Here is a 13,720-nt window from a genome sequence, read left to right on the forward strand (position 1 = left end):
TGATAACGTTTGAATATAAAGAAAGTTTCTGTCACTAAATTTGAATTTTGGTGAATGTAGTTTGGCTAGAGATATGAAAGGTACAAGAATTAATGCAGGTGTGTATCACATGTTCAGCCTTTGCAGGACCAACTTGTTTTCCTCTCCTGAGCTGTCTGCTTTATGTTTGATGGTGATTTTTTGCATACTGATCTAAATTCCGTATTTGCACGCGAGTAACTAAAAAATAACTTAACTAAAAGCTACCAAAAGGACATTTTAGATTTATTCAGTTTCTTCTCTTACGTCAGTAAATCAAATCTTTTTTGCATATTTTTAGTCAGTATAGTCAATTCAGACTATGGGAAACATAATTGAATCAAATTTAAATACCACTGAATATATAGCACTGTTTTATATAAATACATTTTATATTAATTCTGTGTATATATATATATATATATATGTTTTCATTTAATGTATATCCCATCTCTTTCCAATGAAATTTGAGCAATCATATTCTTTTGACTTGGCTTGAATTTTTAAGCTTAATTATTTTTAGCCATTTGAATATAGTTTTTGCATACTTGGTTTCTGAATTTGTGAAAAATATATCAAGATGTATGTTCAAGTTTTTGAAGTTGCGCAACTTCAAATTGACAATTGAGAATTTCAAAGAGGGAAATTCAGACCACATAAATACAGATAGACGGTTTTCAAAGAAAAATGTTTCCGTGTTATAAATTCATTGTTATTTAAATTTCCCAATCAGGTATTTCAGTTGCTAAAAAGTTTCAAATCTTTATGGTCATTATTTGCCTAACTTTCCACCAGCTTACATTAAAATCTGTGTGTCGTTCAGGTGTCCTGCTCACTAGCAGACGAACAAACACACAGGACCCCAAACATGACCTCGGGGATGGAGGTAACAATAAATACAGATAAACTGCCTGCTGGCGTCTTTAGTTTAGTTTTTAGTCGACTCAAGTCGTTTTGGGCAAATCAAATTCCATTTGGGATTTTCTTGCTCAGGATCAGACATTTATTTAAAAATAAACACGCCTGTACCATCCATCCATCTTCCCATTGTTTAAAACTTTAAAGCTTTTCATCATAAGAAGAACAAATGACCACATCTCTGTTGCTGTTGTAACTTTATTGATTGCAAAACAACATCCTGCACGTTGCCCAGAAAACCTGCAACAATGAACAAACAGCTCAAAAACCGCTGACACACCCTCACAGCTTCCTTACTAAAACTTAGTATCTGTTGTTCAGTTCTGGTTTGACAAAACAATTATATAAAACACAGAAAAGGAAAAAGGAAATCTTTGCCATTGGGCTTGATAAATCACTTCAACATAATTGGATGGGGCGATGACAAAATGGGCAACAACATTAGTAATCCTGACATGATGTTGGATCAGCCAATCAGCATGCTAGCATGCTCACAATGCTAATGCCAGTATGCTAATGCTGAGCAGGTACTGTATAATGCTTACTTGTTCACCATCTTAGTTATTGTGTTGGCATGCTAAAATTTGCTAATTAGCACCAAACACCAAGTACAGAATGTCATTAGTTTTGCAGATATTTGGTCATAAACCAAAGTATTGGACACATTTGTGACCTGATGGTGGCGCTAGATGGAAAGTTAAGAAATCACCAAAGTGATCGCATTGCATCCTGAGAAGAACATGAATGTCTGTACAAAATTTCATGTCAATTCATCAGGAGTTGTTGAGATATTTCAGACTGGAGCAACGTGATGAACCGACCAACCGACCGACATTTCTATCCCTAGAGCCGCTGCTAGCATGGCTAAAAATACAGAGGTATAAATGATGTGATCCACAATATTCCTTAAAAGGAGAAATGTCATCAAAGAGAAAATATATCATGTTAGAGAAAACAGAAATTATTTGGTAGAAACTGAAGCATTTTGGCTTTGTGAATGTGATATTTGTCCAAGAGACAGTAACTATATTTGATATGAATGCTATAAGATGATATGATATGAAGATCATACTCTATTTAAGACATAACTCTCAAAAACAAAATAAATGAGAAGTGGCCTCATTCTTCTTTTTGTAGAAGGAACAAAAAAGGGAAATTACAGGTCTAAATTTGTTGCAAGGACAGTAAATGTGCAATTCTCATCAGAATAAGGAACTGACAGCTCACTAACCACTCACACCATCATGTCATCATGTTAAGGCTTTATATCAGCTGGTTATTGTGGTTTCAATCTGTTCTTTGTTAGTTGTTTTTATTTGAGTTTATTTGAGATATTTGAGCCTCTGGCCTCTGATGGATTTGTAGCTCTGTGGGTATGTTGCACTGAGCACATAATCTACATACTCTACTCCAACTCTTTTTTTTTTTTTTTTGGTGGTACACATCACTGAAACTGTTAATGATTAATACAATAATGACAATGACTGATGGCCATTGTAGTCCTGTATCTGCACTGGAAGCGATCCCCACTCCAGTAGCGGAGCAGAGCAGTAAACAACTCCGTGCTTCGGCTTCTATGGAAATCAAAACGAGCACGGTTGGCTCTCGCCTGGTTGTTGCTCACATTGCATCAGAGGATATTTGCATAAAGTTGAGCTTTTCTCAACCTTTTACATGCAACTCTGGACTATAAATCAAAACCTGCACCTTAGGTGTCTGTAACAGGACTCCTGTTCACCCCTTCTGTCAAGCATAAATACGGCTTGGATAGCTGTCCAAAATCCTAACAGAAAAAAAAACATCTTTAGATCATCATCATTAGAAAATCTTAGTAACACTTATTGTATGGGTCTTACAGTTTCCTAATAACTTCCTAAAAAGAAACTGATAGCTGTAAGTTCTTAAAAAGGTTCCTAGAAATGACTATATGTCGTTTGGTGCTAATTATAGAAAAACTAAAACAATTTCGATGGACACACTATCAATAAGTTTCAGTTAATTTGTTGCTTAACCTTCTAATGTAACTGTCTTCACATCAGTGCAGTTTTTCTTTCTGTGAAACTACAGCAAATAATTTCAACAAATGTGGAGAAATCTGAAAATGTATTTATTACTAAATTTCATTTCCAAAAATAATTTATTAAGAATTTACAGGACCAATTAACTCAAACATTACCCTCCATAGGATCATTTACAGGCCGCTGTGACCTCTGATCCCTGACCTCTTTACTGTTGGTTTCTTCCACGACTGCTGATCATTTGTATTGCTGATGGATTAGTAATATAGTGTTTAATCCGGTGTAAATCAGTGTGGATGAGAGTGTTAACTAAATGGCTAAAAAAAAAAGATGATTTAGGCTGAGCATCCGCCAGTGTAAATTGAGCAACATAAAAAAAGAGACAAAATGTAGACAGTCACAATGAGGAAGTGACACATAACCCATCACAGGGAGTAGATTCTTCATTTCACATTTAACAGGCTCCAGTTCAGAGACTCTGACAGTTAATAGCTGAGAAGGGGCAGAAAAAGACTCAAGGACAATGGCTGAAATCAGATGGATTAAAACGTCTTCATTTCTGATGCTGCTGCTTCACTTTACAGGTAAGGATACTTATAACATGTTTATGACCAACAGAAACATTACAAAACAAATTTCTGTTGGATCTTAAATTATCCACAAAATCTCAACATGAAGGCCATATTGATATTTAATCTTATTTTTCTCCTCTTTTCAACAGCGGTGACTGGACAATATTCTTCCTTCCTTGTCCTTGATGGAGATGAAGTCACTTTGCCTTGTGAAAATGTGATAGATGGTCAGGACAAATGTGACCGTACTAACTGGCGCTTCACTGATTCAGGATACACAGCAGCAGTACAGCTGGTTAGACGGGGGCAGATTGGTGAAAACGCAAAAGCAAAATCAGACAGACTGAGCGTTACAGCGAGCTGTTCTCTGGTTATAAAGAAGGTCACAGCTGAGGATGTTGGTCACTACACCTGCAGACAGCTCAGATCAGGACGACAAGATGCTGATGTTTATCTGTCTGTTGTTACCAGTGAGTATTTACATCATAATCTTTTCATCTCAAACTGTCTTTTTAGAACAATATACTGAAACATTACAATAATTATGATCACACTGATGAAGATAATTTCACTCTTTTTGTCTTTCTCTCATGATATCTCCATCTTCTCCAGTGACTGAACATGAGGACCCTGATAAGGTGACGTTCACCTGCTCTGTGTCGACATATGTAGGGTGTAGACACACAGTGAAGTGGCTGTATGAGGGTAAAGATGTGGACAAAGACAACAAAGACATGAAGACATCGCAGTCTGACTGCACAGTTACTGTGACATTTCTAACGTCTTATGTCAAGCAGAAGTCAAAATATCAGGAGTTGTTCAAATGTGAAGTGACTGATATTTACAGTGGAAAAGTGCAGCGGTTTCCCTTCAGCCCTCAGTCCTCAGGTGAGAAACCAGGTGAAAAAATATCACTTTATCCTGATGTAACAACTAAACTACATCTGATTATTTGATGGATTTTAAGTTTTAAAATGACATCATTCTTTCTCATTTATAAACATGAGGTATTTTCTCATTTTACAGTTTTTAATTTGTCAGGTGGAGATGCAACTGCGACACAAGAAGGTGAGAAACAAAGTAGCTACAAACCAAACTCATAACATCTTAAGAAAAACATTGATGTTAGCAGGTATAATGTTTACTGTGTTAACCATCTTAGTTTACTGTCATTAAACTAATGTCATTAGTTTTTTTGGTTATAAACTGAAGTATTGGAAAAATTTAAATTTTGACCTGATAATGGTGTTAGATGAAAGTTCAGGGGATCACCACAGTTGTTGCAATTTATCCTGAGGGAAATATGAATGTCTGAACAAATTTCATCCAACAGTTGTTGAGATATTTCAGTCTGGACCAAAGCGGTCGACATTGCCATCCCTCGATCCATTAGCACGGCAAAACATGTGTCTTGTGCTTCTGATGTTTCGCTAATGACATTATTTTTCTGTTCCACGGCTCGTACAGATTGTTCTGCTCTGAGCTACATAATGTTGGTTATGCGTGTGGCTGAACTCGTCCTGATCACTGCGATTACTGTTCTTCTCATCAGAGCTCGAGGTGAGAAACATTTGTTTCGACTGATTAACACAAACTGTAAGTTTAGAGCTGAAATGTTTCTCTGGGCTTTAAACACTTCCTCTCTCAGTGGCAGAAACACAGTAACTGATGGTGCGTTCAGGTGCTGTCAGATTATTTCTTATGTCCTTTTGTTAAATGTGGGTCAGTGCTGTGAAAGTTGTCAGTTACAGTGTGTCAGAGTGAGGGTTTGTTTGTGTTGTGTTTCACAGGTGCATGATGATGAAGATGAAGATGATGGTGAACTATGAAAACTTTGGAGACCCTTCTGCCTCAGTCAGACTCCGCTGATCAACAACTTCCATATCAACATCAACTCACCAGAGAAAAGACTCCACTGCAGTTAAATAACAGCACGTTTACACGAGCAGTTGAAGCCTTTAGATAACAGAAATCTAACGAGATCATTTTGGGTTTTTTATTACTGATTGTTTTTGTTTTTATTTATCAGTGTGAGAAATGTTTGTGTGCTCAGCCATTTCTATTTCAGTCTGACTTTGGACAACAATATTCAATATCAGGAAGCCCACTGTGAGTTTCATAAAATGTCTTTTCCTGCTTCAGTTCAGAAGACAGCAGCTGGATTTCAACTTCATTTAACAGGAACGAGCATTTAACGCTTCCAGCTGAAGAGTTCAGACCTGAGTTTAAGGTTTACTGGTTGTTTATGAAGCTACAGCAGCTGGAGCGCGTTTTCAGCCTTAATGGAGTCAGTAACAGTCTTCTCTTTGTTATATCTGATAACAATATAATCTGCAAATAAAGAAATGTTTACCACTTAATTCTACACTGTTGTGTGATTCCTTCATGGACTGACAGTGTCATAATGGAAAGGGAATATTGTTTACTATGAATGTGTCATGCTTTTGAGTTTGTGTTCAGTCATTTCCTGTTTTATTTTGAAATAGTCTCCTTCCCTCATGTGTCTTCTTATTATTGATTACACCAAACTACCGCCTCACCCTCCCCCTTCAAGCGTGTAGGAGAAACTACAGTGTTGAACAGTGGAGCACAAAATGTGTATTTATGTCAAACGATTTCCTGTGAAAACAAACAAACCTTCCAGGGGTCAAAGTAGTTTCCAACAGAATTCGATAAGCGCCTCTTTGTCTTGTGTCCTAATCAAGTGTGTCCTGTCTGTTCCTGTGAGCCTCATGTGTTTCTGATGTTTATCTGGTCATCATTAGAGGGTAACACCTCCAGAGCTCTGCTGCTGCTGTTAACCACATTCTCATCTAAACACTTCCCCTTCAGTTCAAAGATAGAATAAGGAACCAGCAGGTCTCAGACCAGTAAAATATCATCTTATCCGTGTTCTTTCCCTGCTGCTACAGTATCGCCATGATGCACCTGGACATCAGGAGTCAAATTCTGGTGGGAGAGGAGTTTGACTCTTCACCTGTCTGTGCATGTGTGCTGTCAAACATCATGAATCCTGTCTGATTTTTAATAAACACTATCTGAAGAAAACAACTTGCATTATTACAAACATTTATCTTAACTAACAATCTTCACACCTTCGACTTCCTCTTCTTCTTCTCTTCAGGAGGTGAAACATGTCATTGCCACAAATGCGCCGCGGGACTGGACACAGTATGAATGTGAGACTCAGTATGAGTCTTGATATAGTTACATATTACAGAAACATATTCCTTTCCTATGAGAGAAAAATACACTTAACTTTTAGACAGAAATCTAAAACAGTCTAAAAGTCACTATGAGGAAGTGACATCATACTAACCACAGGAAGTAGATGCAGCATCTCTCTTCTAAAGAACTACTTTAGAGACTCAGACAGTTGTGAGCACGAGAACAAGAGACAGAAGAAGGAGAGAGACAGAGAATCACGATGGCTGAGTTCAAATGGATAAAAATGTCTTTATTTCTTATAGCGGTGCTTCAGTTTACAGGTAAGAATACATATATCACATATATAAATGGAAGGCACACTGCAAACAATAACTTAATCAATAATATTAAAGGTTCTTTATTAGCTACATTTTATTTAACTAAGAAAACCAAATCTGTTGTTTCTAACGTGGTGAGTTTAGTGAACTCTTGGAAACCAAAGATAAAGAAATAATCGTCACACTAACTATGAACATAACAGACATTTTCTCATTTCACTTTATTTTTCATAATTTTCTCAACAGCAGCAGCTGAAAGACTTCCCCTCTCCTTCACTGTCAGAGTTGGAGATGAAGTCACTTTGCCTTGTGAAAATGTGATAGACGGTCAGCAAAAATGTAACAGTACTACATGGCTCTTTGTTGGTTCAGGATACACAGCAGTAGTAGAGCTGGTTAGACTTGGGCAGATTGGTGAAAACGCCAAAGCTAAATCAGACAGACTGAGTGTTACAGCGAGCTGTTCTCTGGTTATAAAGAAGGTCACAGTCGAGGATGTTGGTTACTACACCTGCAGACAGTTCAGATCAGGACAACATCAAGATGCTCATGTTCATCTTTTTCTTATTACCAGTGAGTATTTACATCATAATGTTTTCAGCTCAAACTGTCTTGTTAGAACAATATACTGAAACATTACAATAATTATGATCACAGTGATGACGTTAATTTCACTCTTTTCTCTCTCTTTCTCTCAAAATATGTCCATCTTCTCCAGTGACTGAACATAAGGACCCTGATAAGGTGACGCTCACCTGCTCTGTGTTGACATCTGGACAGTGTGGACACACAGTGAAGTGGCTGTATGAGGGTAAAGATGTGGCTGAAGGTAACAAAGACATGGAGACATCACAGACTGACTGCTACGCCTCTGTGTCTTTCCTGGATTCTCATTTTATTTACACATCGAGGTCTAAATTGAAGTGTGAGGTGACGGATACTTACTCTGGAAAAGTGCAGCAGTTTCCCTTCAGCTCTCAGTCTGCAGGTGAGAAACCAGGTGAGACTATGATGAGCTCTTCAAACCACCCAAAAAGTTATTTTATTTGATACTCTGAAGTTTTAAGATGACATCACTCTTTCTCCTTTAGTTACAGCAGATGGTAAAAACGATTACATATTTTCTAACAGTTCCTTGGGTTGTGTTATTTCACTGGTGCAGGTGACAAACAAACAGCAACAACTAAATCATCAAGAACAATTGAATACGGCACAAAATCAGTTACAACCACAACAGCAATCAATGATACTTCAACAAAACTACAAGGTAGAAACTCATCTTTCTCTAGTCGCTCTGTTTGTTCCTTACATTTGAATTGGACTGACTCTGATTTAGACACAATGACAGAAGAAAAGTTTCATGAGGAAAAGAAATGAAAATTGTCTTTTTATCCCGCAGCAGATTATGTAGTCCTTCAGCTTCTTATCACGATGCAGTATGGGTACCCCATATATTAGCCCAGTAGCTCTAGCAGTTACTTGCAGATTGTAGACATGCACACTAACATTTAAGCATCTTCAGATATAAGTAATACATGTTTTACTAATAGTGCATTTGTACTTCAAATAACAAATAAACATTTTATTGCATTTTTGCTACATGTACCACATGTTCATTTGCACTACCAGACTATTTATTTAGACATATACTGCTTCATTTGTAATAACTCATCTACTGCACTGTTAATTCTGTCCATAATTTGCACTACTTAATATTCTTTGCACTGCTGTTCTGCCCAGTCCAATTCATTATTGTACATATCGATCAGTATACTTCTGTTTATAGTAATACCATCTGTATATAATGTCTATAGTACCACTTTTTATTGCTCTATCCTGCACATACTTTATATCCTGCACTTATTGCACTTCTGGTTAGACCTAAACTGCATTTCGTTGCCTTGTACTTATATGTGTAATGGCAAAAAAGTTGAATCTAATCTAATTTTTAAAAACACGTGTATTTCTCTTCTCTTTTAGCCACCTCTTTTAAGCAGATCAGAAAGCTACAGCCGAAATATGTTTCATGTTTTCATCCCCTTTCAGACTGGTGGAGGTTCAGCATTGTGTCTGCGGGTTTAGCAGCTCTCATAATAATCGTTGTGGCCGTCAACATGTGGACAAGAACTAAAGGTGAGAACATTCACAGATGAAACTTAGAAACAGGAAGTTTTGATAAACCTGGATTTTCACTGTGGAAACTAAAGTCGACTCTTTTCTTTTCAGGGAAAAAAACACAGATGGATGAAAACACAGTGAGTTTTTGCAACAAAATAATGAAACGTTTTTACAGTTGGTACTTTACACAGCAAACAGTGTTTGTGATGTCTGTTCTTCATTCTGAACTGTAGATATAGATAGAAGGAGACAAAAACACACAGGGCTCACTGTGTCGTACTGAAGTGGTCGTATCAGCAAAGGATTCGTTGCAGGGAAAAGCAAAACATAATATGACAATAAAACATTTAATATGAACTTAAAATTAAGTGGATGCAAATATTAGGGAAACATGACAATATAATGCAGTTCATTACACTGAAAAACTGGTTCATGCATTTATCTCCTCCAGGTTAGACTACTGTAATGCCCTTCTTGCTAGACTCCCCAAAAAGACCGTGAGACGGCTCCAGCTCATTCAAAATGCTGCAGCCAGAGTACTGGAACAAGAAAAACATATTACTCCTATACTTAGATCACTTCACTGGCTTCTGATAAAATACAGAATTGATTTCAAAATATTGCTCACTGTTTACAAATCACTTAATGGTCTAGCTCCTAAATACATCTGCTCACTGCTCACAAAACCTCCAGAACCCTCCGATCATCAGACGCTGGTCTAGCTGTACCCGTGATCAGTAGTAAATCTGGTGACGGTGCATTCAGTTATTATGGGCCCACTCTCTGGAACAAACTGCCTGATAAGATGTACGACAACTGTGTCATCTTTTCACAGCAAACTTGAGACATACCTGTTATCTCAGGCCTGTGACTAGTTAGGGCTTCTGCTTGTCTCTCTGTCGGTCTCTCTCGCTCTTTTTTGGGTATGTGTGGGTGGGTATGTTGATGTTGGTGGGGGGGCAGGGGAGGATTTTATGAATTTGTTTTTCTTTTAATATGTATTTAAATAGAGGAAAGGAGTTGACTCTTCACCTGTCTGTTCATGTGTGCTCTCAAACGTCACCATGAATCCTGTCTGTTTGCTAATAAACACTATCTAAAGAAAAGTTGCATTATTACAAACATTCACCTCGACTAACAGTCTTCACAGCTTCGACTTCCTCTTCTTCTTCTTTTCAGGAGGTGAATCACGTCATTGCCACAAATGCACCGCGGGACTGGACACAGTGTGAACGTGAGACTCAGTATGAGTCTTAATATAGTTTGCTTGTTACAGCGTTAGATTGGCTCAGTGGATGCAGAAACATGTTCCTTTCCTATGAGAGAAAACTGCATTTAAAAAAGTGAAAATTGTAACAGTGTTTGGTTGTTTCAACATCTACAAGAAAGTCAGAGCGACAGAAATCTAAAACTAAAAGTCACTATGAGGAAGTGACATCATACTAACCACAGGAAGTAGATGCAGCATCTCTCTACTAAAGCACTACTTTAGAGACTCAGACAGTTGTGAGCACGAGAACAAGAGACAGAAGAAGGAGAGAGACAGAGAATCACGATGGCTGAGTTCAAATGGATTTCTTTATTTCTTATAGCGGCGCTTCAGTTTACAGGTAAGAATACATATATCACATATATAAAAGGAAGGCACACTGCAAAAAATAACATTATCAATATTATTAAAGGTTCTTTATTAGCTACATTTTATTTAACTAAGAAAACCAAATCTGTTGTTTCTAACGTGGTGAGTTTAGTGAACTCTTGGAAACCAAAGATAAAGAAATAATCGTCACACTAACTATGAACATAACAGACATTTTCTCATTTCACTTTATTTTTCATAATTTTCTCAACAGCAGCAGCTGAAAGACTCTCCTTCACTGTCAGAGTTGGAGATGAAGTCACTTTGCCTTGTGAAAATGTGACAGACGGTCAGCGAAAATGTGACAGTACTACATGGCTCTTTGTTGGTTCAGGATACACAGCAGCAGCAGTACAGCTGGTTAGACTTGGGCAGATTGGTGAAAACGCCAAAGCTAAATCAGACAGACTGAGTGTTACAGCAAACTGTTCTCTGGTTATAAAGAAGACCACAGTCGAGGATGTTGGTTACTACACCTGCAGACAGTTCAGATCAGGACAACATCAAGATGTTCGTGTTCGTCTTTTTCTTATTAACAGTGAGTATTTACATCATAATGTTTTCAGCTCAAACTGTCTTGTTAGAACAATATACTGAAACATTACAATAATTATGATCACAGTGATGAAGTTAATTTCACTCTTTCTCTCATAATATGTCCATCTTCTCCAGTGACTGAACATAAGGACCCTGATAAGGTGACGCTCACCTGCTCTGTGTTGACATCTGGACAGTGTGGACACACAGTGAAGTGGCTGTATGAGGATAAAGATGTGGCTGAAGGTAACAAAGACATGGAGACATCACAGACTGACTGCTACGCCTCTGTGTCTTTCCTGGATTCTCATTTTATTTACACATCGAGGTCTAACTTATTGAAGTGTGAGGTGACGGATACTTACTCTGGAAAAGTGCAGCAGTTTCCCTTCAGCTCTCAGTCTGCAGGTGAGAAACCAGGTGAGACTATGATGAGCTGTTCAAACCACCCAAAAAGTTATTTTATTTGATACTCTGAAGTTTTAAGATGACATCACTCTTTCTCCTTTAGTGACAGCAGATGGTAAACACGATTACATATTTTCTAACAGTTCCTTGGGTTGTGTTATTTCATTGGTGACAAACAAACAGCAACAACTAAATCATCAAGAACAATTGAAAACGGCACAAAATCAGTTACAACAGCAATCAGTGATACTTCAATAAAACTACAAAAGTCTCCTGTCAGTCTCCTTCTCTCCCCATACTAAACTTGTTTTTTTATTTTTTTGTTTGTAGTTTTATTAACTCACTTTCTGGAAAGACAAAACTGGCCATTCATCGAAGTATAAAACAGAAAATAGGGAGCGATCGAGAAAATGATTATTGATTTATTTTCAATAACTCAGTGAAAGCATGTATAATGCTGGAGTAAAAGTGTGATATGAAAGAAATTGACACTTTTAATAAGATCTGGTTCAAGGAGCTTTTTTCTTTTTTAAAATGATGAAATCCGGGAAGAGGAAAATAACTTTCTCGACCCACAGAAGACCATCTAGTCCTTCAACTGAAGTGGAAACTTGATGATGTTGTTTTCAATACAATGTAACAAATAACAAATAAAATGCTGGCCTTTTAGTTACAGAATTTTAAACAGAACAAAAAGCTGCAGCTAAAAAAGGTTTGTATTGTTTTTCTCTTTCCAGGTTGGTGGTGGCTCATCATTGTGGCTGTGGGAGTTGCAGCTCTCTTAATAACCGTTGTGGTTGTCATCAGATGGAAGAGAACCAAAGGTGAGAGCAACCACAGATGAAACTTTTAGAAACAAGAAGTTTTGATGAACCTGGATTTCTACTGTGGAAACTAAAGTCGACTCTCTTTTGTCTCTTCAGGGAAAAAAACACAGATGGATGAAAACACTGTGAGTTCTTTGGCTGAGTAATCAAATGTTTAGACAGTTATGACAGAATCATCAAAATCTAAACAGCCTTCACAGAGCCAGTGTTTCATCACATTTAAGTAGACTTTGTTTCTATTTTGTTTTCAGGGACTGAGCGTAAACACGGCAGTGACTCCAGAAACCAGTCAGGACACGGTGAGATCTCACACCACACCCAGCACAAAGTTACACTCACTGTGTTTTATATTATATTCTGCTAAATGTAGCTCTATGAGACACAGTGTGACTCTGGAATCGAATTTCTTTCTGCGAGAGAAGAAGTGGGGAGTCTGATGATGCAGCTGGACTACACCAGAATAGAACAGAATAGAATACAAAGAAGTCCACATGTTACTGAGCAGCCATCATGTTGTCTTCTCTGGGTAGGCTGATCCTGAAGATGGTGTTTCCTACGCCTCCATCAGCTACACCAGGAAGACCAACAGTAAAGCCCGGTAAGCTGTCTGTTTGATTATAGTGAATGAAAACACTTCTCAGGTAAGAAAAACAGGACAGAGTCTTCATTTTCCCATTAAAGCCCAGGTCTACATGTAAGGATTGTGATGTCAGCGTGTCCAACACTTTGGTCCAGAACAAAATATCTCAACAACGACCGGCCAGAGGAGCTCAGTACATGTTCAAAAACATCTGTAACAGCACATCTTCAAACTGAACTGACTGTACTGAATCCCCGTTTTGTGTTGTGTTGCTCTTTGTAATGCGGTTTGCTATTTGTGTTGTGTTTATGTGGTGCTGGATATCATAATGTTGCATTTACTTACTTACTTTCTTCTGTCTCATTTAATGTTGTGCTGTTTGCCTGTTGTTTTCCAGGATCTGGGTAAAGATGATGATGAAGATGAAGCAGTGACCTACACCACCGTGAAAGCTTCCTCTTCTTCTGCTGGTGCCTCAGCTGATCCCAGCAACCTCTACGCCACCGTCAACAAACCAAACAAAGAAGAGAGCACAGTGTAGTTACAGCTCATATCATCACAGTTATTTTACACTGATACTGATAAATGTTTTTTTATTAG

General features: G+C 37.7%; 3 protein-coding genes across 6 annotated transcripts; all 3 read left to right on the forward strand.

Annotated features, from left to right (window-relative positions):
- The first annotated feature begins 488 nt into the window (after window positions 1-488).
- LOC122863080 lies at window positions 489-5,886 on the forward strand. Of its 3 annotated transcripts, none has more exons than XM_044169205.1 (6): window positions 489-3,538; window positions 3,676-3,996; window positions 4,139-4,426; window positions 4,553-4,594; window positions 4,994-5,086; window positions 5,317-5,886. In XM_044169205.1, the coding sequence occupies exons 1-6, from the start codon at window positions 3,478-3,480 to the stop codon at window positions 5,322-5,324; spliced, it is 813 nt and encodes a 270-aa protein (XP_044025140.1). In that variant the 5' UTR covers window positions 489-3,477; the 3' UTR covers window positions 5,325-5,886. The 3 variants fall into 3 exon arrangements, with proteins under 3 accessions (XP_044025140.1, XP_044025142.1, XP_044025141.1); XM_044169207.1 differs by having other exon boundaries at window positions 4,139-4,414; window positions 4,568-4,594; XM_044169206.1 differs by having other exon boundaries at window positions 2,749-3,538; window positions 4,139-4,414.
- A 130-nt stretch (window positions 5,887-6,016) lies between these two features.
- On the forward strand, window positions 6,017-10,432 carry LOC122863066. Of its 2 annotated transcripts, XM_044169166.1 has the most exons (7): window positions 6,017-7,014; window positions 7,261-7,584; window positions 7,730-8,011; window positions 8,174-8,278; window positions 9,058-9,144; window positions 9,238-9,266; window positions 10,309-10,432. In XM_044169166.1, exons 1-7 carry the CDS (start codon window positions 6,954-6,956, stop codon window positions 10,384-10,386), a joined length of 966 nt encoding a protein of 321 aa, XP_044025101.1. In that variant the 5' UTR covers window positions 6,017-6,953; the 3' UTR covers window positions 10,387-10,432. The 2 variants fall into 2 exon arrangements, with proteins under 2 accessions (XP_044025101.1, XP_044025102.1); XM_044169167.1 differs by lacking the exon at window positions 8,174-8,278.
- A 167-nt stretch (window positions 10,433-10,599) lies between these two features.
- LOC122863553 lies at window positions 10,600-13,661 on the forward strand. The gene is made up of 9 exons (XM_044170129.1): window positions 10,600-10,739; window positions 10,983-11,306; window positions 11,441-11,725; window positions 12,451-12,537; window positions 12,637-12,665; window positions 12,792-12,839; window positions 13,071-13,138; window positions 13,276-13,333; window positions 13,518-13,661. The coding sequence occupies exons 1-9, from the start codon at window positions 10,685-10,687 to the stop codon at window positions 13,659-13,661; spliced, it is 1,098 nt and encodes a 365-aa protein (XP_044026064.1). The 5' UTR covers window positions 10,600-10,684.
- Window positions 13,662-13,720: the final 59 nt, after the last annotated feature.

The sequence above is a fragment of the Siniperca chuatsi genome, linkage group LG16 (assembly GCF_020085105.1).
Source record: "Siniperca chuatsi isolate FFG_IHB_CAS linkage group LG16, ASM2008510v1, whole genome shotgun sequence".
Lineage (NCBI taxonomy): Eukaryota > Metazoa > Chordata > Actinopteri > Centrarchiformes > Sinipercidae > Siniperca > Siniperca chuatsi.

What these genes read in the sequence shown, in the direction of transcription:
- LOC122863066 (XM_044169166.1), top strand. Translation starts at nt 6,954, where the DNA reads ATGGCTGAGTTCAAATGGATAAAAATGTCTTTATTTCTTATAGCGGTG. An exon ending in GTCTGCAGGTGAGAAACCAG is followed by an intron (nt 8,012 to 8,173) that starts GTGAGACTATGA and finishes TCACTGGTGCAG; the next exon opens with GTGACAAACAAACAGCAACA. An exon ending in CACAGATGGATGAAAACACA is followed by an intron (nt 9,267 to 10,308) that starts GTGAGTTTTTGC and finishes TCTTCTTTTCAG; the next exon opens with GAGGTGAATCACGTCATTGC.
- LOC122863080 (XM_044169205.1), top strand. Translation starts at nt 3,478, where the DNA reads ATGGCTGAAATCAGATGGATTAAAACGTCTTCATTTCTGATGCTGCTG. An exon ending in TTATCTGTCTGTTGTTACCA is followed by an intron (nt 3,997 to 4,138) that starts GTGAGTATTTAC and finishes CATCTTCTCCAG; the next exon opens with TGACTGAACATGAGGACCCT. An exon ending in TGCAACTGCGACACAAGAAG is followed by an intron (nt 4,595 to 4,993) that starts GTGAGAAACAAA and finishes CGGCTCGTACAG; the next exon opens with ATTGTTCTGCTCTGAGCTAC.
- LOC122863553 (XM_044170129.1), top strand. Translation starts at nt 10,685, where the DNA reads ATGGCTGAGTTCAAATGGATTTCTTTATTTCTTATAGCGGCGCTTCAG. An exon ending in AGCGGCGCTTCAGTTTACAG is followed by an intron (nt 10,740 to 10,982) that starts GTAAGAATACAT and finishes TTTTCTCAACAG; the next exon opens with CAGCAGCTGAAAGACTCTCC. An exon ending in AAGACCAACAGTAAAGCCCG is followed by an intron (nt 13,139 to 13,275) that starts GTAAGCTGTCTG and finishes ACTTTGGTCCAG; the next exon opens with AACAAAATATCTCAACAACG.